This window comes from Cygnus olor, chromosome 8 (assembly GCF_009769625.2).
Source record: "Cygnus olor isolate bCygOlo1 chromosome 8, bCygOlo1.pri.v2, whole genome shotgun sequence".
Taxonomy (NCBI): domain Eukaryota; kingdom Metazoa; phylum Chordata; class Aves; order Anseriformes; family Anatidae; genus Cygnus; species Cygnus olor.
Window position 1 is genome coordinate 11,986,915 of NC_049176.1, and position 26,313 is coordinate 12,013,227.

General features: G+C 46.6%; 1 protein-coding gene and 2 long non-coding RNA genes across 3 annotated transcripts in view; all 3 read right to left on the reverse strand.

The window, feature by feature from the left end:
- Positions 1 to 15,386, reverse strand: part of RASAL2 (RAS protein activator like 2) — a 119,173-nt gene extending 103,787 nt beyond the window's left edge. The window contains 2 exon segments of the mRNA XM_040566409.1: positions 14,567 to 14,917; positions 14,920 to 15,386. Coding sequence (XP_040422343.1) covers positions 14,567 to 14,917; positions 14,920 to 15,160 — 592 coding nt within the window. The 5' untranslated portion in view covers positions 15,161 to 15,386.
- LOC121074381 lies at positions 5,332 to 14,559 on the reverse strand. The gene is made up of 2 exons (XR_005822299.1): positions 6,588 to 14,559; positions 5,332 to 6,220 (listed from the first exon to the last, which is right to left on the reverse strand). It is a non-coding gene; the product is annotated as an uncharacterized LOC121074381 (long non-coding RNA).
- Positions 15,387 to 17,948: 2,562 nt separating the features above from the next.
- The window catches only part of LOC121074380, a 51,873-nt gene continuing 43,508 nt past the window's right edge, over positions 17,949 to 26,313 (reverse strand). Inside the window, exon 2 of the long non-coding RNA XR_005822298.1 lies at positions 17,949 to 18,316. This is a non-coding gene — a long non-coding RNA (uncharacterized LOC121074380). The remainder of the gene's footprint in view (positions 18,317 to 26,313) is intronic.

The window sequence follows — 26,313 nt, forward strand, 5'->3', positions numbered from 1 at the left end:
GGAAAAGTGTGGAGTCATTCCAGAAGAGAAACCGCAAGTCTTAAAATCTTATGAGGAGCTCAGCTAGCAGATGCTGAGCGAGCCAACAGTTTGGAGCTTTCCTGTAAGTCCTAAAAATGAGCTAAGGAGCGAGCAGCAGAAGCAAAATTAAGCGAAAAGCTAAAATTGGTCTGGGAGGGTAATTCTGATTAGAGAGCAGCAAGCTGCACCAGCTCACTGTCACCACGCAGCTTCTTTGAGCAAAAGGTCTGGAATCTCTTAATAGCAGTTCAAAGCTGCCAATTAGCTTGAACACTGCTGAGCTCCTCTAAGCTTCTTACACGCCGCCTAGCCGATCGCTGAACGTACGGAGGGGTAATTGAGCCTCGCCTCTCTCCCTCTGCTCCTTTTCTCATCGTCTGTTCGCAGCCAGATTTGGGAGACGCAGCGCGAAGGACGAGCGCGCCAGGAGAAATCAGCACCTCCCCGGGTGGACCCGTGCCAGGAGCACCACATCGCGCCGCCATCGGCGCGCCTCGACGAGAGGAAGCAGACAACAAAACCCAGCCACGGTGGGAACCTTACGGAGCACGCAGGTGTGCTGCAGGTTGAGCCCGGCCCGCAGACAAGCAGCTCGTTGTAGGGCTTTGTCACTCCCATGACATCACCCCGAGAGAAGCTGCTAGCCAGGGAAAAAACAGCTCGGTTCCCAGGGTACGGAGGATTTCAAGCCGCCCGCACGCAGTTGCTCAAAGCCACTGCTACGACCCTGCCGACAATACCGAGCAGGTTTTCCCTTCCTTCTTATTCAGTTCCCATTCTTCACCCAGGACCACTCGTCTTTGCTCCTGAATATTAAGCATGCGTTTCTCTCCGCTAAATTCCCACTTGCCCTACAAAACGCTTTGGAAGCTCAAAACAGAAATGGATATTACAAACCTGAAGAGAGGATTATAAAAGATTACATGCCCTTATTGCCAAGCTGCCAAGTTCAGAGAAGATTCTCAAGTGACACTTCTCCCTAAAGCAAGGAGAGGCTTTCGTGAGAGGTTTAAGGAACTGGAAAATGAAGAATAGCAAAAAAGTTAATTATTCTTGGGAGAAAAAGCTGCAGTTTTCCCTCTTAATTTATGCACGCTCCTTTTCTCACCCAGCTCTGTGCCCTTCCCCCTGCTCTGTTCTCTGTAACGCTCACTCTCACCCAGCCTCAGCTCCATCCCACAGCCCCTCCAGCAGCGAGCGCCCAGCCTGCTCTGCTCCCTCTTAAATCTTTGGTCTTCGAAGCCGGCCAGCAGCAGTGCAGGAAGGAGACTGAGGAAAAGCATCCTCAACTTAAAAAGGAGGACCTCAGCCCAAGGCAGCTGTGGAGGAAAAAAAAAAAAAAAAAAAAGTTTGGTGAAAGCTGTTTCTAAACTTTCTGCCCCCAACACGTGGCTCTGCTCACCACCCTTGCCAGCAGGGCACCTCCGGCAGATGCTCCTCTGAGGCTGATTTCTTTCAAGACCCTTTTGCCTCCTTCTGGCAGGTGAAGGGAGGGAGGCACTGGACTAGCCAAGGTAAAGGAGCATTTCTGGGAAAAGAACAAGCCGCAGCCATACCCGAGGTGGTAGGAGAGTGACCACAACACGTTCAAGGTGAGCAACCAGAAAACAAAGACAGTCTTTATGGCAGCCTGCATTACACCACGCAGGATTTTTCTTTTAGAAGCCTTTGCCTTCAGCCTTCCTTCAAGAAAACCAATGCATTCGCTGCCACTGATCTCGGCCCAAAAACTAACTTCTCGAAGCAGTGCCAGGATTGCTGAATTCCCCTCCCCTAAATCATACCTCTACAGAAGCACAGGCCCTGTGGTCTGAAAACCAAACCTCTGCATGGCTGTGGTTTTTGTGATGGGAGAGAGGAGTTCAGGGGGTGGAACAATCACAAACCTGCGTGGGGTGCTCGCCCAGACCTGGGAGCCTTCGGTGCTCGCTCCCTCTGCCAGCACTGCTGCTGCTCTTCTCCTTTAGCTATTTGCAACCTCCCAGCGTGCCACCTGAAAATTTCTCGAAGTCTGAGCACACAAGTGATCAGGGCATCTCCTTTATTTTTTGGTTGGATGGGGTTGGCTCAGAAGATTTTTGCCCACAGCTGGCATTTCATAGACATCGGAGTGTAGTTTCCCCGTAGAAGGAAGAGTTCCCGGGACGCTCAATTCCAATACAGCAATGTGCTTTTTGTGTGTGTGTATCCAGGTTGCTCAGGCACAGAGGCTAAGCTTAGCTTTCTTAGCTTAACGACTTGAAGCCAATGACTTTGTAAGGGACCATCCCAAAGGACTCAAATGTAACAGAAGCCTTCCAGTAACCCCTCATGCTATCTGAACAGACCCACTCCCCTTCTTTCTGGCATCTGCAGAGTGTTTTCAGAACCTAGAACCAGCCATTAGACATTGATTAATTGATTGGACCTACTTAAACACACACCCCCAAAAAAAGCACCAGCACACTCCTCATTCCATTTCTACCCATGTCTGAGGAGTCTTCATGCGTTTTAGCACTGTGCTGCTACTATACAAAGGACTGAACTTCTTCATCCTTTAAAGATGCTTCAAGCACAAAACACTCGGTAGAGGAAGGAGACTGGATCATACATGGATGTGATGGCAATTCTGAGCCATATCCAGATTTATACAAAGAGATGCCCTGTTGCAAATAACCTGAACCCCACACTCAACCCAGTGCTCAGAGGTAATGACCTTTTTCCAGTTCTACGTTCAAACCCCCAGCTGAAGGTTGCACGAGGCTAGCTTCCCCTTGTAAATTCACCCTGCTCTTGTATCTCTTCCTAGGGAGGGAAAGCTGACTTTGGGAGGAAAAAAAACACTTTGGTTACGCATCAGAAGGTCACAGCCAGTTTGGTTGAGGCAGGAGATGGAGCTGCTGGCTCCCACGAGGGCTTGGGAGCCTCCTGACTCAGGGAGCATCGCTCTCAGTGCTGCCGCAAGGCCTGAACATTTGCAAATCAAAGTTCAATTTTCAATTTTCTTCTGAATTTCCAGAACGCAGCAGGTGATTTCTTCCTTCTCGTCTACTCCGTGGGATGTTGAAGCAAAGTAACTGTGCAGGAAAGAGGCAACAGGAGGAGAAATAACAGTGTCAGGACAGAGAACCTGCATGCGCTGGGATAAGCCAGTGTCAGGGAAAAGACTTGTGCAGGCCAGCTCGGCGGGGCCCTCTTGGCAGTGCGGAGATCCAGGCTCCCAGGTCCCACCAGAACAGGAGGAGCAGGTTTCCTCTGCTTTTGCCAAACACAAATGAGCGTGATTAACGTCTCCTTTGATGAAGGTCTAGTTAATTAAAGGGGATCTGTAGCTAGGGTGCAGTATTTCAGGTATTCTTAGACCCGCTGGGTTCTCCCTCTATGTAATACGTTTCCTCCTCTCTCGGGCAGGCGAGGCTGCCCCAGATAAAGGCAACCCCACATCCCCTCTACCCCGGAGCCCATGCCACTCCTGCTCCATTCCAAAGCCTGCAAAATATCAAGCATGCAAGGAGAAACCTCCCACTATTCCCTCTGTAGTGCTGATTTCTCTGATGCTCACTGCTAATGCCGCCAATCCCCTAAGCACCAACGTGCACCCGTTCCCAAATGTTTCCGTGCTGTGCGTTTTGCAAATGGACATCACGAAGCCCCCCAGCAGATCCCAAATCCCCTTTTATCAGGGTAAAATCACAGGTGCTCATCTCCAAAATCCTCGAAGGAGACCAAGTGAGGGAACAAACAAGTCAAGAGAAAATTTCTTTCCTACAGCAGTAGGAAACAGAAATGTATAGGTCACAACCTTGCAGAAGCAGTCCTGATAACATCTAATTAGCAATCCTGCTGTGCTACTGCATTTTGTAACAGTAAATCCGACCAGACTAGGAGGGCAGAGGGAATCTTTACATCAACGTGATCATTTTCAGCCAGTTTGGAAAGGGTTGTTGTACTTCGCTGCTTCGTGGGACTCCCCCCATCTCCAGAGGGGATTACCAACACAAGCGGTTTCTGAGCTGCTCCTGAAACCCGCGTCACTGCTTTTGGGAAACGATTTACAGGGGCAGCGCGGATTTATTTTATGTATTAATTTTTAAGTCTCAATACTAAGAATTGTTTGCTGCCAGAAGATGGGTGGAGAAGGTAAGGAAAGTTCACGTACCCAAGAGACTTAACTCGAACCAACTTGGACAATATGTTTGAGAAGCATTTCCTTCCAGCTACTGTAGATAGCTGTCCTTAACGTGCCTTTACTGAAGCAGCCAATTTTCCACCTCTGAGCACAATGAGATTTCAAAGCACACACGAAACCAGAGTATAAACAGACACAAACATCCACTTAGCGATACAACAAAAGAAAATACGGGGCAAAAACTTGAGCTTCCCTATTTTCTGCCCATTATATAAAATATCTTGGCATTTTAAACACCCTCCACTCCACCCTGCCTTTTTTTTTTTTTTTTTAATAAATGACTGCATTATCCCAAAACACCCTGCTTAGCTGGTCTCTGCACCGTGCTCTGGACCAAAACCCGTGTCCGGGGATGGAGGGATGAGTGTGCCTGGTGCTACGGACAGGACGAGCAGCAGAAGGGAGCGTTGGCCTGGGCAGACCCGGGCTATGCCAGCAGAACGAAGCAAGAGCCTTCAAAACGCGCCTGAGGATCCTGTCACGATCAGCAGAAGCGACCGACAGATGAGAGGTAGCCCCGAAGAGCAAGGGATTAAGGCAGAGCTGCCTGTTTCGGGAGTTTGAGTCCGTCGAAGGCAGACCGTGCTGCCTCCACGCTGCTGGAGCCGGATGGTACCCTACCCCCAGCCCCTGACGGATGTCAAACTTATTTTTGTAAATCTCTGGTGATAAAAACCATGCATGGCATCTTGCTCATTTCCTCCTTACTACTTAGTTTGCCAAAAACTTGCAGCTCTGCTTTCCCTGCTACATCTACAGACCAGTACTGTTTGTTCTGCTCTTGGTGACTAATGATGATAATGCACATCCCTTTTCTTTGTAAAATCCTCCTTAACAACAGTACAAGAACCAAAAATGATATTTTGTTACCCAGTTTTGCTAGGCCTGAAGCAATTAGACAAATGATGAACAGGAAAAAAAATCTGTTTTTTTCTTTCCTGAACTCTCATGTGATTAAAGTCCATTAAAATGCAAACAGGCTTGAATTTTATTTTATCCATCAGTGGCCACACTCCACTGTCCTTGGGCTACGACTGTCTCCTTGGGAATCCTCTGCGCTTAAGAAGAGTCAAGTTCTAGGTTTAGGAGCAATCAGTCTAGTAAACCTTGCTAAGCATATATAAAATATATATGGACACAGATAAAGACCTACATTTTTTATGTTGATTCCCCCCGATCATTGAAAAGTACACTCAGCTTCATGTTTGCTCATCTTTGAATAAACAAAGCGAAGGCTGCTGGGCATCCACAGACAAATGAGACATTACAGATGTAGACAAAACCTATCATCACCCTGAAAGCATTTCTCTTTTAAATTATATATCCATGCAGGAGTTATTCAGAGCGCAGATTGCTATGTGTGTGTTTAATTCAGCCAGGGCCTGCTGGGGGCCAGCTCTATGCTGTCACGTTTTTTTCCTCCACGTACTTGACAGCTCAGAAACGCGTGACTTGGTCAGGGCAAGTCCTTTCTATGTAGGGACAATAAAACTTTTTTCTTCCTCCTACATTTTGTAGTGTTCATTTCTCTCTGAACCCACGTGTCTGTTCCCACGTAGCTCTCCTACCTGGAGTCCTGCTGTTAAAATAAATCCACCTGCGTCCAAACGAGCGCGTGATTCCCCATCGAGCATGTTCAAATCAGATACCACCAGCGCACACTGCACACGAGTATTTCCTCCTCATCTGCAGACTTTGTCCCCTACTGCTTCGGCAGAAAAAAACACCCATTTTGGAGACAGATGGGCTGGCGTTAGAAGCAAGAGCACAGAGCCCGGGAGGTCTGGGGGCAGAGGCCCAGTTCACAGCCTCACACATGTGCACAGCCAATTTGTTTCAGTCACAGCCCAAACGCCAATTTCTCAATTAGTGCATTGCAGCCATTCACTTCTTTTATTAAAGTAACTCAAAACTCCTGCTGTACACAAATAATTTCCCTCAGACAAACCCAATGGCATCTTACAACCACATGTACAGGCCTTCACTTTTGTTTGTAGGCACGCAGCATTCACAGAAAGCTCCGAAGAAACCCTACAGCGAAGAAGAAAAAATAAATATGTATTTCCTGGAAAGATTTTCTTCCCTTCTGCAGCTATTGGAGTCTATCTAAACATGAGCTAGCAACCTTTCACCATAACCAGGTTGTGCGGCAGCCTGCACAGAGCTCCCTGCTGCTGGATAAACCAGCTGAGAACCACCTTGTTAGCACAGCTCGACAGCGGCTGCAGCCATCACATCTCCCTGGGAAGAGGAGAAAAGTAAGTGACGAGCTCTGTGGTGGTTAGGGGGGACCCTGATCTGGAGGCAGCGCGGGGCAGGGACGCAGTGATGCCCGCCAGGCCCCACTCACGCTCGCCGGCACCTACTGAGCACCACGGAGTCGTAGGGAGGCACCCACCTGGTGTTGGACACGTACAGGACTCGTCTCTACAGCACCAAGAGAAAGATAATTCTGCAAAATGCTTTACTGGGGCTCTCTGGTTTACTCGTGCCTTACGAGTCATACACAGCGCCTTCCCACTTGGTTCTCTGAAGCGCCGGGGTGAATAGCCCAGCCAGTTCCTTTCAATGAAGTTTTAATAGTGCAAGATAAATGAACCTGTTAATGCCTACCACCGCAGAGCCTCCAGGGCCTCACCTCCTGCCCTAACCCGCACCAGAGGAGCACTCAGCACTTCCCCACGTGCCGCATGCCTTCTGCGAGCCCTCTGGGTTAATTAAAAGCCTTTAGTGACCCAGGTCACCTCCGACACCGAGAAACGGGAAACAGGAGTCAACCCTGCACATGACAGTGAGACATGGACGTCGTGGTCAGCAGCCATGAAAACCAGGAGACAAACATCTCGGTTCCTTCACAGCAGACTCAGGAAGGCTATTCATTTCTTTCCAAAACTTCACCCTGTTTTGATTAAATGAAGTCTCGGTGTCGTTCAAGAAGGTGCATAGGAAGCTGCATAAAGGCAAGGACCGTCATTTCAAGACTCTGGTGGCCGAAACCATACTTGTGTGTGTATCAGACAGCAGCCGGGCTGACAGGAAGCCTGTGGCCACAGCAGTGCAGCCAGAAGCCAGCTCTCGCCAGACAGCCCAAAACACTCACAGCAGTGTTGCGACAAAGCCATTCCTCATGTACCGGTGCAGCCAGGGCCAGCAGGAGCCAAGAGGTAGGTGGAGATGCGGAGCAAGTATCAGAAGCTTGGCAGATTTTTCAGCGGTAATTCATCAAAACCCCATGCCAAAGTATCTGTGTCAGTCAGCAACTGGCCGAGGAGAATCGCTCCAGAAGCGACTGCACTAAAAAGGGGCTTCGCTTTTCCTGGGGAAACGCGCTGAGCTCCTAGGTGCAGCTGGAAGAGAACTGCAACCCGCAGTCACCGAGCTGGGAGAGATGCAGCGAGCAGCCGGCCCTCAACAGCATCACCACCAACACCTGTGATGGTCTCAGACAATTACACTCAGGAGTATTTTGAGAATGGGGTGTAGGAAAGCACTTCTGTTCCTACAAGACACGCAGAAAAAGTTAGACATAAACTGAACGAGCAGGTCTGCTTACAGCCTCCCGCCAGACTTGGCAGCGTAGCTCCTTGCATTTCACCTAGAAACAGGGATTTGGCCGTGACAAGGGGAGAGGGATCTGAGAGCTCTGCAAATAAACGATCTCAGGAGTGAAAACTCAGATCTCACTGAAGGGAGGAGCCATAAAACCACAACACAGCTGATCCCCGAGGTCTCAAACCTACAGACAGCACTGACAGCGAAGTATGGCGATAGCTGACAACACTGCTCTGGAGCTGGAAAAACGCCCTTGCTCGCTCCCTGCCCTCACATGCCACTGGCAGGGACTTCGCCCCTTTCTGCACCACTTTCCCCGCGAGCAGTTTTGGGAGGGATGCTCCTACACCAGACGCACACACTACAATGACCAGCATGCCCCCATAAGGAACAGAGGCAGAGAACACCTGCTCTCTGAAACCTAAGCCTCTTCAAAAACTCTCTTTCAGTCATTTTCTTCACCTCCTCTGTACACAATGTTTTCTGACTCCATTCAAACGAGCAGCCCTGTAACTAGTACAGCATTCTCCTGCCCACAGAGGACCAGATGTCTGGCTTCAGCTTCCCTCGTAGTAAGAACAAAACCACGCAGGGGACAGTTGGTTTCAATGCTAACATGTCAAGAGGTTCATGCATTAGCTTGTTATTTATGTAAACAGCTTCCTTTAAAACAAGTGATGTTTTACAGGATTATGAAGTATTTATTTCAGAAGAGCCTAGAGAGTCTTTTGAATAACTACCCCAAAGTATCAGCACAGAAAGCATAAGGCTAAATAAAACAAGTTAATTAGTTGAAGCAAGCGATCAAGTAACGCTATAAATAAGAGCACGGAGATAATCTTGTGCACGTTTGTTTACTTCTAACATGCCATTGCTTTGAGTCCTAAATCAAGTACTGTTAGCATTACAGATGTACACCATTCGTTATTTGGAAAAATGAAACAAAGACCTAAAACGAATACTTTCCTCTGGGTTTGTTATTTCAAGAAAAAAGGGTCAATGTGCCTAGGAAGTGCTGGTTGTGTAAGCACGCCGGCAATTCTCAGCTTGCACCAAGCTCCATTACGGGCAGCGCTGGGGAAACGCAAAGCAAGGAGCTCTGCCTGAAGACAGCTTCACCGTGGCAGAACTTGCCCTCTGGCCACAGGCTCTAAATGCCTCCAAGAGTTAAGGTTCCCATCTCCGGAGTGGCAGAACCTCAGAGTTTTCCAGGAGAGCCGAGCTGCTGTGCGAAGCTCCCCTTTCTGCACGCTTCGACAGCTGTGTTTTACGTCTACCTTTAAGACAAATACAGCGTTTTGAGAGAAGTCTAACACCATTTCTTTCCGCTGTCTTCTGCACGCCTCCCACGCCTGCGCTCACTGCTCCATGGGGCAAAGGGCGAGGACAGGCTGCTGGGGCTGCCCCCAGACCGCGAGCTGCTCCTGCCCCGTGGGCTCTCGCGCCGGAGCTCCTCTTTCCAGGGACGCAGCAGGCAAGACGTGAAACTTGGCCAAAGACTCCCAGTCCAACTGCTCGCCAGACATAGCTCCTCCTCTGCAAAGCAAAGGCTGTTCTTCCTCCTCCGGCTGCTTCCTCTCGGCCCTGTCTGGCCTGTTGTCAAAGGAAAAGCTTCTCCCACCACAACCCGAAATCTCTAGTTTGCTGAGAGCCCTTTCTCCTAATCCCCATACTTCCACTCCTTAGCTGCTTCTGTGAAAGCTGCATCTCTTCAAACCCTGCCGCCCTGCAAAGAACATCCAGGGGACATCTCTAGGACACACTTACCCTCCCGGTAATTCCCATGCACTAATTTCTCAAGACCAATGTAACCACAGGTAACAGTATTGCAAGCACAGGTTATCAGCATGCTCCACACAAGGAGCAAAAACACAGACACAGACCACAAGAGCAGCAAAACGCAACCTGGAATGCAAGACTCTGCCGTTCCCTCGTCATGATTTCATGAGTCAGGAAAGTCCTCACAAATAAAAATGTCCTCATTCATCCCGGTGGATGTTAATTTTTGGCTTCAGACAAAATGGTCTGGGATTAAGGAGGAGGAAAATCAACAGTCACAGCTGAAATGAGCACAACTACCTGCTCAGAGACACCCTTTGTTAAGCATAATTAGCACCGGATGACTAATTTTATTAGCCTCAGATATTGTCGCTAATTGTTTTCTGTTGTGATCATAAACATTCATCTGCATGGCATTAGCCTATTACCCACAGTAAACGACACGGCGCTCGTGACGAACATGACACATGGGTCAAGATCCGAAGGAAATACTCAGGGGGGAGAAGTAGGATCCGTATCCGAAGCTGTGAAATGCCAGGAATGCTCCCCGGTGCGTCCCACCCCTCTGCAACTTTCAGTACACCACGTACCACAACATTTAGCTCCACGAAGACACACTACAGCTTGAAAAACAGACCGACACTTGACTGCAGACTGCTGCTCCCACAGCTGTAACTCTCCGAAAAACTTGGGTCATTTTGACGTAGCCTAGGTATAAACAGCTCTCCTGAAGCTGTTCTGGCAATTAAAGGTTAATGACTGCAAACACCGAGCCTGCACCTTGCAATGAAACGTAGGAACACAGCAGAGTGCAGATAAAGTGGCATTTACACAGCACGTCAATGGGCGTGTGAGTTACAGGGTGAGCTCAATTGTGTAGAGGTTCCCTAACAAAAACCCCACCAAAAATAAACTGCTCAACAGAAAAAGCGATCTGGGGGTGCGGGGGAACATGAGTCAGTAGGAGCACTTCTAAAATGAGAAAGCACTTTTGAAAACATGAAAAATTGAAAAGCTGCCTCAATGAGTAATAAATGCTGAATTCCCATTTCAGACAGAAGAAATAGTTTTGTGTTTGGGGAATCGCTGAAGAAACCAAAATGCCTTGGCTTTGAGTTCTAAGTGTGAAAATGCAGATTCTCTCTATACAAGTTTATATGGAAAGATACAAAACTTAGAATTTAATCAATCTAGACTGTATTAAAAAGAGCACCACATTTGAGTAACTTCAGTGAACTGTAAAAAAAAAAAAAAAAAAAAAAGAACAATTCCAGAAAAGCAAGGATAGAAACTACACTCTCTCAGCCTAGGTACAAAAAACCTCTAAAATGATTTAGAGCATAAAATTAAAATACTGAAGAAACAGATCTTCACCCAGGTGAAGAAAGTGAAGGAAACAATCCTGTGGGAAGCGTCACTATAAAAATCTCAAGTATAGAGTGAGTGTAGAAGACAAATGCATGCCAAATGCAAGAAATCAGTGTTTACCTTTTCCCTCCCACAAGAGATACCCACTGAAGATACAGATAATTGATTCTACTGAAGAGTTATTTTGTCATCAATCTCCAATTAAACTTGCATTGCCCTGAGATCTAGATAAGAAGGAGCAGTGAAATACATGTTATCTGGGTAGTCTCTCACAAATCTACTCTTAACAGAGTTGAAGGGTCACTGGCAATACTCAGAAATAAAAGCAGAATAAAACAGAGTGCAGCAGCTCACCCACGACCCTTGGATCCAAGGCTCTGAGTTGTCTGCACAGCTCCTTCCTTATCTCGTTCCTAAAGAGATCTCAGTGTGTTCGCAACCATTAAGCTTATCAGAGCGCTACTTCTCTTTCCTCGAGCTGGTACATCTGCTAGAAATTAAAGTGCTCTTTAATTAATGATGGTATAAATAATACCTTAATACTGAGCCCAAGTCCTTCTCACTCGGGGCTTTGCACATGTCAATTTAACCGCTTGTATGAAACGCCTGGGTGTGAGAGTGGTCAGAAGCCACGGCATGTGCACCAAAAGTTGCTCCCAAGCAGCACAGAGGGGAGAAGCTGCAGCGTCCCGGGGCAGCGAGCACGCACGGCAGGAGACAGCTCTCCGCAGGTTCGGCATCCCTCCTCGCCCAAGAGGATGCCTGCATCGATCCAGGAGGGATTTCTGCAGCCAAGGAGCGATGAAGCAGCGTCTGAACATGCTTCCTAGACTGTGAGACCAACTGGAAAATATTTATCCAGATTTTTTTATTATTATTTTTTTTTTTAAATCCCACTTCCCTCTGCAAGCTGCCAAAAGAAACAACCAACCCTCTTTTGGGAGGTAACCGTTTCTTGAAGAAGGGAACTGCTGTGCCCCTGCTTTCCAAAGGTCAGCAGCAAACTCCACCGGCCGCTCCTCAAACCCATGCCGAGGTCCCACCGCCGCGACCCCAGCCCAGAGGTAAGGCCGAGCACACCAGGGCAGGCACGCTCCAGGAGGAAGACTTTCTTTTTTTCTTTTTCAGCTGATAATCTGCAACTATTTCAGAGGAAGTGGAAACGGTTTTAATGAAGAGAGTGAGTAAGGAAAGGGCTTGGTTGCTTGGACAGAAGGCAGGCAGCATGCCTCCAGGTTCTCTTGGTTAAACTCCAAAGCATGCCTCTCCTCTCAGACTGTATATTTAACGCCCCAGGCAAGGTCCTCCTTGGTTCTGGGTCACAGCGACAAGAAATTCTGTCCAACCAGATGTTTCCCGGGAGACTTTCACTGCAGCCCTTCCAAGTTAAAGCATCTGCATGCTTTGGAGAAACCCCATGGCTCACACTACCTCTGGGCACGTCGGAAGTCTGGGCAGACCACGGGGTTTGACAGCCCAAGGATTCCCAAATCCTGCCTCTCGGACAGGAAAACAACCCATTTCCTTGGATTTCTTCCTGAACAGGAGACACAACAGACGAGTTACATTTCTCTCCCTTTCTGTCGTCCAGCTCCCGGCAGTGCCGCCAGCTCTCGGGCCCGCTGGGGCAGGGGTGACCCAGCAGGGCCAACTGCTCCGGCAAGAGCTGCTCCTCCTTAGGGAACGATACATCCCGAGGCCAGCAACTAGCTGTCCTGTGCCTATAAATCCCACAAGGCAGCACATCTTTGGGGGCAAACGACTTCTCTTAGAGCCCGGCTGTTGTCTGCTCGAGGAGCAGAGGGCAAGCCTTCAAGAAGCAGGGCCCGGCTGGTTCAGGAGATGTTGTAGGTGACCGCACTCCCTCGCTTCCCCAGGCACCTTCCCAGCTATGACTTCCTCCCTCAAGAGAGTTTGGCTTTTACACCTTGAGTCCCATTGTTTATTCTCAGTTCCTGAACTGCAAGGCTCTTTGTGAAACCAGCTTTGGCTGGCTCGGGCAGAGGTTTCGGGGTCCAAGAGCCAGAAGGCTCCGTACTTCTCCCAAAACCGACATACAGCATTTACAGCGCAGTGGCTTCTCACAAATAATCCTTTTCCACTGTTCACTTTTCATGCTACTAAAAGCAGAGACCCCAGCAACCTAGCTGACTGACAACTCGTATGAATTATTAGAGAACCGTTCGGTATCAAAGTGCGCCAGGACCAAGAAAAAAGCAACCACGGCATGCTCTGCCCTTCAAAGATTGCACGATTTTAATGCAAAATGCTCGTGTCCTACAGAATACCTTCCCAATATAGCTTGCTGACGTATACTGGTGGGCGGAAAGGACCAAACAAACCATCCCAGGCAGCTCGCAATAATAACTCTGCCTCCCAGGAGCTCTCAACAGTGGAAGCCTGCAGTGGAAATCCTTGTTTCTAATATCAAACCAACCCCTTAACAAAGCTGTCTTCAAGAACAGCAATAAAGCAATCCTCTGTCTTCATTTTTTCCATGTATGCCACGACATTCAACAAGCATCGTCAAGCCAAATTCCAACCGAGCAAGGTTGTGGAGGAATACAAATCACAGACTGTATGTAGGTGGTTTGAACAAACCCTGGGATGCTGGGGGAGATGGTCCTTCTTAGTTATTCCTCCCCTTTGTCCACTTGTTCTTGTTTTAGAGCAGTGTGACTGCTCCCAGCACCGAACATAAGCCTGTAAGAGACAATCCACTGTGGCTGAGACCCAGTACCCACGTGGACAGCGTTTCCTAGTAATAACAGCAAGATGAATTTATTTATTTTTTAACATGGATGACCTGTCCAGCAGTTCTAACTAGTTCCAGATGTTATCAGGTTTTAATATGATAATCTGGAGGACTCTGGAAAGCACTGAGGTTTTGGGGAGAAGGGAGGTTTATTTTTGTTTTTATTCTAAATTTAACCTTTGCGTTTTTTTTCCCCAATGCCTCTTCAGTCACTCAGTTCAGACTGGGTAGCCCATGAAAAAGTTGCACAAAAGACCCGAGAGAACAGAAGGCAAATTCCACCCCCCCCCCGCCCCACTTTATGAGCATTGTTAACAGCAGGGCAGATTTAAACGGAATCTCGGCCTGGCATCCTGCTGACCTCAATCCCGGCTGGCTAAACCTTCCTAACACTGCCGTCCTTGGCATCTAACATAGAGCAGACATCAATTTAGCTGATTGATTACAAAACTATGAATCTGGTATGAGGAAGTAGATCCGTTCCACTGCCTTGAGCACTGGTTAAAAGACAGCTTTATTTCTCTTTCTGTCTCCCCCTAGTACTCCATTTACAGTAGCAGGCTTGATATATCCATCAGTGCACGACAGCTCCTCCGAGGCTGCTGCGCTCACAGGACTGCACACACCACACACACAGTTCATTTTGGAGAGCAATGCTTCTGCTTCCTCCAAGACATCTGTTTTAAAGGGACCTTCAGGTTTTTAAGCACATGCCAAAACACCACACCACTTCCCTAATCAGGAAAGGCCTTTTTTTTTCCCTAGTCATTTTTTTTAAAATTAAGGTAGAACAGCAGAAAGTTGCACATCTCATGTTAATAAACACCAAGTTCAAAACCAGTTTAAACAAACGCGGTGTATCCCAAAGAATAACTATAGACACCTGTAACACAAGGAGAACAAAACAAAACAGAGCCCATTACCTGTGATCGGATCAATTTGATTATCACCTGCCTTCCACTCGCCTAGTGACTCACTGACAGGCTCCCCTCTTCGATTTATTATCCTTGAAAAGCCACTTGAGAGAGTAGAGAAGATGCCACGGACGAAATAGCCCTGCTGCTCGCAGTCCACCGAGCGCACGGCTTGCAGAAAGGGCTTCGTGCTCCTGGCCGCAGAGTGCGGCATGGGTTCGGACAGAGAGCGGTTGAAGGGAACCCGCAGCGACCTGGTCCTTGCCTGGAAAAGCATCTCCGCTGGATCTTTGTGGAGATCCTCAGTGCTGGTAGCATCCACGCTTGCAGAACTTTTGACAAGGCTCGGATCGTTACCTCCCCTCTAAGGCTGCAGGAGCGCGCTCTTTTGCTTATCCTCCAGGGAAGCCGCGGATGTGTCTGCCACCTGTACGCTCCGAGTGCCTTCTCAGGATCCGAAGCCGTTTGTTTATTCATCTTCTTGCTTTTCATTTGGTGGTACCAGTGATACTCCTTCAGGGTAGCTGTGCCAGCATCTTGTTCCGACAAGGATCTTCTAAAGGTCCTGGGAGAGAGACTATAGTACTTTTTAAAAGCACTCATTTTCCTACTCTTGAATTTCAGCTTTTAATGCCCAAATCATCCTCTTCACCGCTGTGAAGGACAGCAGAGGCTCTCACTGAGGAGCATCAACCCCAGCGCCAGGTACTTCTACATGTCAGCAAGAGGGACAAGCCCTCACCTACAGCAAGCCGCCCTCCAACGCCACGCGCAGCCTCGCCGAGCCTGCTGCCGCTTCCTGCATTGTCGCCCTTCTGCACCAAGCTCTCAGGAAATGACTAAAAGAGCCCAGCCATGAAAAGCCACAGTGGCGTTCTGCACCAATCACACTTCACTTTTCTTCAGTCAACATCAAAGATTTGGTTAAAAAAAAAAAAAAAAAGAAGACCGTGAAAGTCCTTCACTCAAAGTCACACCAAAGTCTCAGAAAAGCGGTAAAATTGCAATAGTCAAACTGAGAGTAATGCACACGTCCTTCAGTTAAGTAGTAATGTACACCAAATAGAGCAACACACAACATAAAGACAATTCCTAGAGTTGATATTTACCACGGGTACGTTGGATCACTTAGGAACACCCCAGAGTTTCCTTTTAGAGAGAAGTAAAATACCCAGATTGCTCAGAACTGGATGCTGGAAGCTTCACGGAGCAAGGCAAAGGGGGGAGAAGAAATGCTGCAACTTAATATAGTGAGAGTGTAAATACACCAAAGGGAGAGAAGTAAAGGGGAGGAGAAAAAGGGCAGAGAGGGTGGGTGGGACTTCATCAACCACACACCGAAGCAGAGATTGGGAAAGCTTTGAGGCATGATCCGCTGGCAAACAGAACTTGACAGTGGACATATTTGTCTTTTTTCTTTTCTTTCTTTCTTTAAACAAGAGAATAGGGTTTTGTTTTGATAAATCTAGTTGGAATAAGCAGGGTGGAAAAAATAATCCTATCTGTTTAACCAAGAGGAAAAAAAAAACCCTTGCCTTCTCTACAATTTAAGAAACAGCTGACTATTTTAAAATCTCATAAAGAAAATATCTGCTGGTGAACTCAGACCATGCTTGCCAAGTTTCAGAGCAGAACACTTAAATCTCAAGTCTACTCAAATCCCTGAAAATAGGGGGTTTATAATGGAAATGCTGACAGACCCTTGGCAATCAAGTGACAATGAAAACTACCTCTCTGGTTAAATAAAATGATAATCTGGTCTGGCAGACCAATAAAGCTTAATCGGCCCGCTATGGGATCTCGCCTTTAAGCTTCGATGGCATTCATCAGCCAAAGCACATTCCTGACAGTTGCAGATGCAAAACTTCCTTACTTCTGTATGCACAGGGAAAAGGGTGTCACTGCTCCCTAAAACAAGGACGCAGTTACCCAAGACCTCCATCACGTAGAGAAATAAGTTCTCTATTCAGCAGCAAGCTGCGTTCTTCACTTTGAAGCAAGAGAAGTGGCTGTGTAAAGCTGCCATGCTCAAGAAGTTACACCCACCTCAGACACTTGAACAGCTCGGACACTGCAATACAAACTCAGCATCGAAAACACCGAAGCTGACTCTCCTGCTCTGTAGGGAGTCGTGCTGCTCAGCGCACATGTCCTCAATGGCAAAATGTACCTGAACAAAACGCTGATGGAGAATTCACCGGGAAAGAAGCGAGCTGGCTCTTCTCCAGGCAGACCAGGAAAGACTTCTCTGTTTCTCGACCCCAGGGGCTGCTGATCCCCCCTTGAGGCAGCCCACCTGGTCCCATGGACTTGTATGGCTTGAGGTCTTGTAAATAATTCCCGATGTGATGCTTACCCGCTGCCGGCAGTATTTCTCCTTCCTTCCTCGATCCCTTTCACCGAGCACGGAGGCCTGTGGGGCCTTGCCTCTGAGGCAAGCACGGCGCTGAGGAGCTTGACCTCAGCCGTGGCCGCTGGTGCTCGGTCACCCACCCCTTTCAGCAACAGGTCCTGGTTTTCCTTGGTGAGCCTTTGACCCCTCAAGAGGCAGCAGTGCCTTGAACAAATGCTTTGAATTAGTCAGTCTGGTAAAACAGGCCTTATGGAACTTCAGAAATAAGTACAAATAAACCCGACAGACGACAGTGTGGTTTGCTCTAATGGCACAGGCCATAATAAGCCGAGAAAACTGAGAACGTGAGGTAGGTTTCTGGTCAGCTCTGCAAGCCTCGCTTGTGTGAGTTTCCACTAGCACATCCATATGGACTTCTGGGAGCGCTGAAGGGCAGGAGAGGACAGAAAACAGAGACAGGCACTGCAGTAGCTCAACTCCTCCCGGGATTTGCTTGCTGGAGATTTTCAGCGTGCTTTCTAGCTGCTGCTGAAACACAGCTACCAAGCTGAGAGCTGATACAAAGCACCTTTTTGGCAACAGGGTTCGGAAGCACTTAGGTGCTCCACCAGGGGACTGGGTATGACCAAGAGGAGCGGCTCGACTCAGGTAACTTGCCCCCAGCTTTGGCAACATTACTCTGGCACGTGGATTTAGCCCAGAATGAAAGCTCGGGTGGGATGTTGGCCTCTGCATGAAGACAGAGAGGATCAGAGGGTCACCAGGACTGCTCTCATCCTCTGCCCCCTCTCCATCACTACCCTGCGGACTCCCAAGGAGCGCTTGTTTCACTCAACAAAAAGCCCAAGAACATCAAAGGCACGGTTTAAGTTCAAGTAATGTCAGAAGGGTCTTCACTTTTGATTTCACTTTTGCTTTCTTGTTGCCACCGCTCAGACGAACGCACTTCTTGCTCCAAGAAAACAGTCATCCAGCTGCCTCACTTAGCAGGGATTTCACTGCGTACTGCACGGGGCAAAATGGTCCTTCTCAAAGCGATTCTAAAAAGGGCACACAAGGCTTACATGTTTATTGACATAAAATCACCGATACACAAGTTTGCTTAGTCTACAAAGAAGACAATTCTTTTAAACTGCTAGCTCAAAAATTATAGCCCGGGCTTCGAGTCAAACTGGACCCTCTCCTCCTCCTACACATCATCCATAGCAAAGGCGATGCCCAAACAAATCTGTTCTCCTCCAACGTCATCGAGTTAGAATCAGCTTCAGTTGGCTTCAGCATTTCTTGTGTGAGATGCAAGAAGGCAATTCACGTAGCTGAACGCTCTCCTTGATCCGCAGTCCACGTGTGGGAGCTCAAGTCGTTTCAGAGCAGCAGTTTTTCTTGGGAAGCGTTTGCACGGTCGTCTGTCACAAAGAAATCAACTCGAACAGTGACTGCTAGCGCATTGCTAAATCACTAACCAGAGAGAGCCACCCACTCAGCTGTCAACAGGTAAAATAATTGCAGTGGAAGAAAGGAGCTTGTCAATTCACTTGAAAAAATCAGGAATATTTTCACTCATGCCTCCCATCTTTATTACCTACTGCATAAAAACGTGATCCTCGTCTGGCAAATTTTCTCAGAAGGTTTTTTTTTTTTTTTTTCTGGTGTGTTTGTAGTTCATTGTGCCAGATCATTCATTAAGCTTTTTCAGAAAATTACTATTTTCTTCCTAACAATCCAGTCATTTAATCATCTGATTTGACATGTTTAACAGCATATATTTCACTGCACCTAAATATTTAAGTAATTTATGCAAAAAATGCAGATTTGCTACCCTGAAATATAACTGTACTCCAGCTTTAGCATTATATTGGGAAAACAATCTTTCTTAAATGTATAACAACATTTCACAGAAAATTTACACAAGCAGCATTACATTTTCACCGAACATATGAAGATAATTCTTTGGCAGCGGCCTCCTGCGTGGGAAGTCCTCCCTCCACCATTCAGCCTTCCAAAAAACCTACCCAGCTCTGCTGCAAGAAGCTTCAGAAATTCCTCGCAATATCAGTTGTTTAATAAACACCATCAGCCAATTACAAAAATAACAATAACAATGTGAAAAACAAAAGCATCGCTGCCAAGCAGCTGGAGGGAGAACGTGTCTCTGACGATAAAAATTAATTTTTAATGCTGTCTCGCTCTCGTCTTGTGCTCGAGTAAAGGCACACGCGAAGTATAACATTTAAGTTCATCTTTATTACAGCTTATACTGAGAAAAACTTGAATTGAAACCTCCCGTGACTGAACCACTCCATTTTAAATTTAGTTTTGGACCAAGCACAAACTTGCCAGCAATTTTTTAAAAGATTTTCCAAGGTGGGGATGGGGTGGGGGGGACAGAGGAGTGCACTAACAAAAGGAGAGAGGGCACCAGAGCCCCCAGCCAGCCCTGCAGCTTTATTCACCACACGTGGGCCTTCAGCTACGTCCCCTCCTCGAAATCATAAACACAGCAGGTTCAGAAATCAACGTTTCTGAGAAGACACCAGGCTAAGTCCCCAGCTACCAGCCATGAAATGAGTTCTCTACCAGGCAGGAAAGTGAATCCAATCGCACCCAGCATCGTCCCTGGATAAACCAGAAGTGATTCAGCCGGTCAGGGATCCCCGACTTTGCAGACTAGATCCCCCTACCTCCTTTCCCCCTTCAAAACTAGTCCAAGGCTCACTGCGCTGGCAATGTTCAAGAAAAAGTAATCAATATATAAAGCAGAAATCATCACAAAACTCTTCCAATTGACCCAACTTGACATTTAGCTAAATAGCACAGCAGCAGATGAAAGATTTTTCCTCCCCTTTAAATTACAGACTTTTCAAACTATTAAGTTTTGTTTATGCAAGGCTAACTAATTAATGACCTAACATCCCCTTCCCATCCCCTATCGCCGAGATGCATCTGTTTCCCCCGCAACACTTCCTGCAGGTGAACATCACTTCTTGGAGCAGCACGCACCCGTGTACCTGACCGCTTCGTGTTTAGTGCGCCAAGCTATGCAGAGGACAAATCAAACAGTACCTTAAAAATTGTTGCATTTGGGGTTACAGGGACTCGAAGAGCAAGGCTTGCTGGAGATTGGAATCCCCATGGTTGGAACACAGATAATTTACTGAGCCCAAATTAAGAGTCCCTGGGACCAAAGCTTTGAGTTGGAAAAACATAGCTGTGACCACACAGCAAGCTCACCTGTCCCAGGTAAATAAAAAAGGCAGGTTGTTCTCACTATCACTATGCTAAGAATAGAGTGCATCTATGAATAAGCTAAACAGTGACACCGCCATACCTACATGCCCAAGAGCACCTAGTTTTCATGATCTACCATTTCTGTGGCAAGGCACACTGCAACTGCTGGACCACCATTGTGTTGAATTTCCACGTCCCTTACCCTTCAGTTTAGCAAAAGATGGAGTGATATCCACTGACACAAGTCTGCATTTTGGGAAGTCTAGTTTCTGAAGGAAGGCAGTGAAGACCTCTTGAAGATTTCTGCCCCCTAATTCCATGGCAAATTTCTTCTGCCATTGCTCTGCTGATACAAACTCCTCATTTGAAAGTTTCCTGGCTTCAGTTTTCCATGTTGTTCCCGTGATCTACATGAGAAGCTGATGCAGCCCTGACAACTGAGCAGAGTGATAATACAGATTTATGAGATGCTGCGTTCTGGATCGACGCCAAGAAAAGTTTGCAAGAAAATCTCATTTCAATACACTGAGAGCAAACCTGTAGGAACAGCGATGCCAGATTTTAATTTCACCAGCAATCTTCTTTGTTGTTGTTGTCGACAAAACACAACTCATGCCAAGTTTCAAGGGCCATAAAAACGTACATCTAGAAGCCAGCCAAGCGCACACAGCGGCTAAGCGAGCCCACACACAGCTGTGAGCAACACCAGCCCAAGCCAGCCAAGTATTTTGGAAACATGCGCTGGTGCAAATAAACAAACCTATAACCTGAAGGTAAACACTCTGGCAACTGCTCTGCAGCACAGAAAGTCAGAAGAGCAAAAAGACCCGTTCCTACTGACTGGCAGCACTTGCCTCGAGCTGCAGAGCTGCAGGTACAGGTTTCTGCAAGGCGGAGAAGCCTGCAGCTCTGCCCAGTGGGTGACACAGCTGCTCCTGCAACGCTGGCTCCTCCGCAGGCTTACCCATGTGCTGTACTGTGAAGCCACCGATGCAGACAGGGGCTGTGTCTGCACAGGAGGAAGAAGGGAGCGTGTCTGCACAGGAGGAAGGGGAGAGGAAACCCTTCGGAGCTGCAGATCACAAATTTCAGCCCCTGAAGGGAGACAGGAGCATTAACCTCCTTCACTGACAATTTCTGCAAGGCCACAGAATCATAGAATGGCTTGGGTTGGAAGGGACCTCAAAGATTATCTACTTCCAACCCATTCCAACCATCTTTCAAACTGTACAAATAGTTCCTATCCCCACTCTGACATCCGCTTCTTCATGCCTACAGGTGGGGCTTGGTACCACCTTAAATATCACAAGCAGCTTACTGATTCACCTTTTTAATGATATTGCTTTCCAGCAGGCAAAATTACCTTCCCATCTCCCCACTCCTTTTCAGACTTAAGTGTTTGGGATTTTTGTGGAGAGAGAAAAAAACTCTATTCCTGCAACCTTAAAGCAGAACACAGCGCTGCTCGAGGCCATCACAGCTTGCATCAAACCAAAGGCAGCCTTAACATTGCTAAGAGAAAAACAGTCATAACATTTAGGCACGCTAATGGATAAACATCTCAAGAATGGTCTTGGTAACAGTGCTCAAATAGCAGGTGTATATATTCAAACTTTCCACCCTTTATTTTTATGTAGCTGTCAAGGACCACATCCTCAGTGCAGGCTGTTGCAAAAATACGACTTATTAACTCTACGACCTATATTAACTCTAGCGTCCACCACGTTAAATGCAAGTTGGCAGGGGACCAGAAGAGGAAAAGAGATGCAGAAAAGCTGGTGAGAATATCACTTCTCAGATGCGAGAGAGCTCAGCCTGTTGCTCGCAGGATAGGCAGCCTGCAGCCCCAGCCACCCAAGCATCTGTGCAATCCTCTTCAACTGGGTGCCCAGGAAGGGGAGACTGCATGCAAATTTTCATACATATCTGTAATTACACTTAGAAAGAAATAATTCAAAAGGCTTTTTTTTTTTAATGATGATTAATAAGGTATTTGGTGCAGGATTTCATTCTATACATTTTTTCCTTAATTGCCCTAACTCTGTTGGCTTTATTTTGTCCTCTTTCCCACAACAGACAGCCTCAGAGCAAATAAACAACCTGTATTTCACCAATTCCTTCATGCAAAGCTAGCTTTGTAAACTTTAAAATGTGGCTTCTCAAACACTGGAAATCCTGCAGTAAAGCCAACTATCGGCACAAAGATAGCCACCACCTAATTCACAGTACTCCCCAGTATCATTACCATTGCATATCAGTGCACTGTTACGGTACAAGTAAGGAACAAACTGGAGCAACATCCATAATCACAATGTTTGCATTCACAATATAAATGCCCCAAGTTTTTAATACAAATGCTGTCTCCTTTCACGACTGCTGCCCTGCACTGGAGCTAAGCAGCACAACTGGCAGTTCAGGTGGGAGGAAGGGCAGCGGCAGGACATCAGCTCATCTGCAGAGTGGTTTTTCCAATTCCCTGTGCCAAGCACTTACACATGCTGAAGTCTGGTTTGCTGCTGGAAAAAGCCAACAGGCTTGGGGGTTTCCATGGCCAAACTAGCAAGACTTTTTAAAAGCCCGGTTAGTAACAAGAAGGCAAACAAACAATTAGCTCACACAACCTGAAACATGCTTCTGCAGTATTTAACACCCAAGACGTTTGACATTTATAGAATCGGTGCATGAAGAAACACAACCACACAAACCTAATTTTTAAAATCACCAAAGACACACGTGAGTTGCCGGTCAGCTTTGTATCCTGTTTGCACGGGGGTTCATGACAGCCTTTATATTCAGTGGTGCTTCTATCTGTTAGAGGAGACTGCCACAGACGACAGCTCTGAAGTGTTTGCCGAGACAAGGCGGTGGGAGCCGGGAATACAACCAACCAGCAGCAGGAGGAATGCACAAATTACTTCAGGCTCCAAATTTAGGCAGTGAAATTCCCTGAGCTGTAGGAGAATTAGCGTAACACCTACCTCATGACCCCTGCAGAATGATGTATTAACATTAGCAAATTGCGTGCGACAATTGACAATAAATCGGTGATGTGTAGGAGTTTAACTTGAAGCCTTCATCTAAAGGGAGGAATGGATCACGGAGAGGAAAGATGAAAACATGCCAGTTTTTCAAAATGCCAGAAGCTTAGAATGAAAAAAACATTTAGTATCAGCTGGGGAAGTGAGCCTGCTTAAAATTCCAGCTGCTGTAGTGCTAGGTACCACACACTGCATGAAGGAAGTAGTAGAAGAAACAAACAGAAGGGAAGAGAACGGAGAAAAAAGATAAAAAGAGCAGTTATGAAATGCAAATGACCTTCTAACCAGAAGAGCCCTTTCTCCACAGGTTGTCTGTAGGGAGCAGAGGTGAATCGGTGCAAAAGCCAGGGGCTGGGCAGTGATAAAGCGCTGACACAAAGATGTGCCCGGCGCCAGTGCTGGGGATCTCGCAACCGGCAGCGGTGCGCTGAGCCAAAAGGTGGAGAAAGATGGCCTACGGGCATGGACCTGCACAAGCTGGGGGGAAAGAAAGGAGCACACCCTATTAAAAATCTGTTTTATGGCAGCACGTGCAAAAGAGGCTATCCCCCAAAAAGAGAAATACACAGAATAACATCAAGCTGTGAGGAGAGAGGAAGGAAGGAAGGAAGGGAATTTCTCGCTCAGACTATTTATGGAACAGATTTGCAACAGATGCACACGCCTTCTCGCTGAAGGACAAAAGAAAAGAACTGGATGTTGTGAGAATGGAGCTGCACAAGGCACGTGTCATCACATCCCGGGCAAAGTCTCCAAGCATTCAAACCGCTTTTTGAGGTGGCCTTCTACGTGCCGACTGGGCAGGGCCCTCAGCCCGGCCCTCACGCTGTGCAGGACACAAACTCTCCCTTCTCCTGCGTGTGTCCTCACCCATTATTACTGTATCACAGGTTACTGTTCCTTCAGGTTCCAAAATGACTTTGGCTTGGTTTCACCAGGTGCAAACATTGGGTTACTGGATGACAAACCTGCCCATTTCTGTGGCCAGTCCTTTCCAGACCGAGCCCGGTGTGCAGGGGACAGGCAGAGCTCAGCAATCTCTCTAGAAATATTCTCAGTTATTCCTATGGCAAAAATTTTAACTAAAAGCTCTAACAAGAAAAGGAAAATCTGTACCTTATGCTCTTGCTCAGAACAAAATCCACTCCAGCTATTTCTTAAACGCTTTTATTTAAACCCTCAGATAGTTTTGTACTGGCCTCTTTGGGGTGCTACTCTCACAGCCATCGCACCAACAAAGAAACCAGCTTTCAGAAAGAAGCCACTAGTTGTCCACAAAGCAAATTACTGCCAGGCTGGTAAAATTACCTACCATTACCCAGCGGTGACCAAGTTCGTATGAGAGAACAGTCTTAATAAATACACTTTCATCCCACCCACTCCTGATGTCCAAAACAAAAAGCTGATTAAAACATCCCTGCACAAACTACTCCGTGAGCATATTTCAGGGCCTTGTATTTACTCACTTCATCAGTAAAAAAGAACAATGAGCTATTATTTACTATGTTTACTGTGACCACACACGTACTATTAGTAAACTATGCTCCATCCTTACCAAGTGGTTCAGAACCTCTGCCAACAACAAAGTCCAATGCTGAAATTGTATCCCAAAGTTTCAAACATTCATTGCACAAACCAACCTGCAAACAGGCCAGAAGTATTTGCTGTAAATACAAAACACAAAGCTTCGCTGGTTTTTATAAATACATAAGTAACCACCGAAGCTAGACCAAGTTAATGAACATGTGTATCCCAATTCACATAGACTGGACGGCATTTGTATGGCTCCACTTAGTAACATATTATAATCCATACTTTAAAAAAGATTTTACACATATGAAACACTCCTATAGCAGTCAGATATAAAATCCGGATGTAATCAAACCTCTATTGTTTTTATGTACAAATCCCTCAGGACTTTAATCTGCAAAATTGAATAATTGCATATATTTTCTAATAAAGACCATGTGCTGCAGGAGTCGAGCGCGCAAGTTTCCAATAGCTCTGCATAATGTTTTTGGAGGTATTTCTATTTCAAATAAGCAATCCAGTTAAACAGAGATAAACACACACACACACCAGTGACCTTGTTTACACAGTGCTCCGATTATTGTGATAAATCTCGCTGCCAAATCTATAAATAGAGACTTTTAGAAGACAAAAAAATGACATTTTAGAATGAGACAGACCTCTCTCTCATCTTTACTGTTTACCTAATTATCTGAATGCATGTGCAATTTGGATTCTCTCCCCCCCTGCAGGGTGCATGACCACTTTGGCCCCGCGAGCTCTGGCTGCTGCTGGATGCACGGGGTGATCCTGCGCGTTTGATGCTCTGAGTGCACTTGGGGCAATTTCAAAACTTGCATCACAGTTTGGGTATGTGTGTATTCTGCTTCCCACAGACAGCTTGAGTCCTGACACAAGGCAGATAGGCATCATAGGACTGAGTCACATTTACAGAAACAGGGATTTTATTTTTTTTAAATCAAGGCATGGGAAAAAAAAAATCCCATTCAAAAACCCTTCTGAGTTTCAGACTTTGGGTGTCCAAGCAGGAAATGAGGTGAGGAGGTGGAATAAGGAGAAAAGGAGAAAGTTCTTTGAGTCACAGTTATATTTTTGGAGTATTACTAGTTTTGTTTTGTCATTGTGCTACAAAAATTAAACCTGCATGAATTAATGCAGCATTATCTTTTCTAATATATATTTTTAAGCCTATGCTGCAGCATTAAGCTAATCTCATGTCTGGAGCACACTCCCCATCCCCACTGTGGCAGATATTTTTCCACCACAGATATTCCTGGCTGTAGCACAAATCCAGCCGTATATTCCTCTTTTACTCTCTTTCCCCAAACACATGGGAACAGAGGTGTAAACAAGCAGAACTGACCTCTTTTTTGCTGGGAAAGAAAATCTACAAATTGAAGACATGGAACTTGAAATCTTGATTTTTTTGAAGCCTACTGATGCAATGCAGTTTATAATAATAATGTATGGGAAGAAACACCACTGAAGTGCTTTTTCTTCCTTACTAAAAATACTCATGACTTAAAGTGCCTTTGCCCTTCTTGATCTATTGACATTTATAAAAATAAAGCTCGATTTTGCAGGGCAGAATGAGGCTTAAGGAGAGA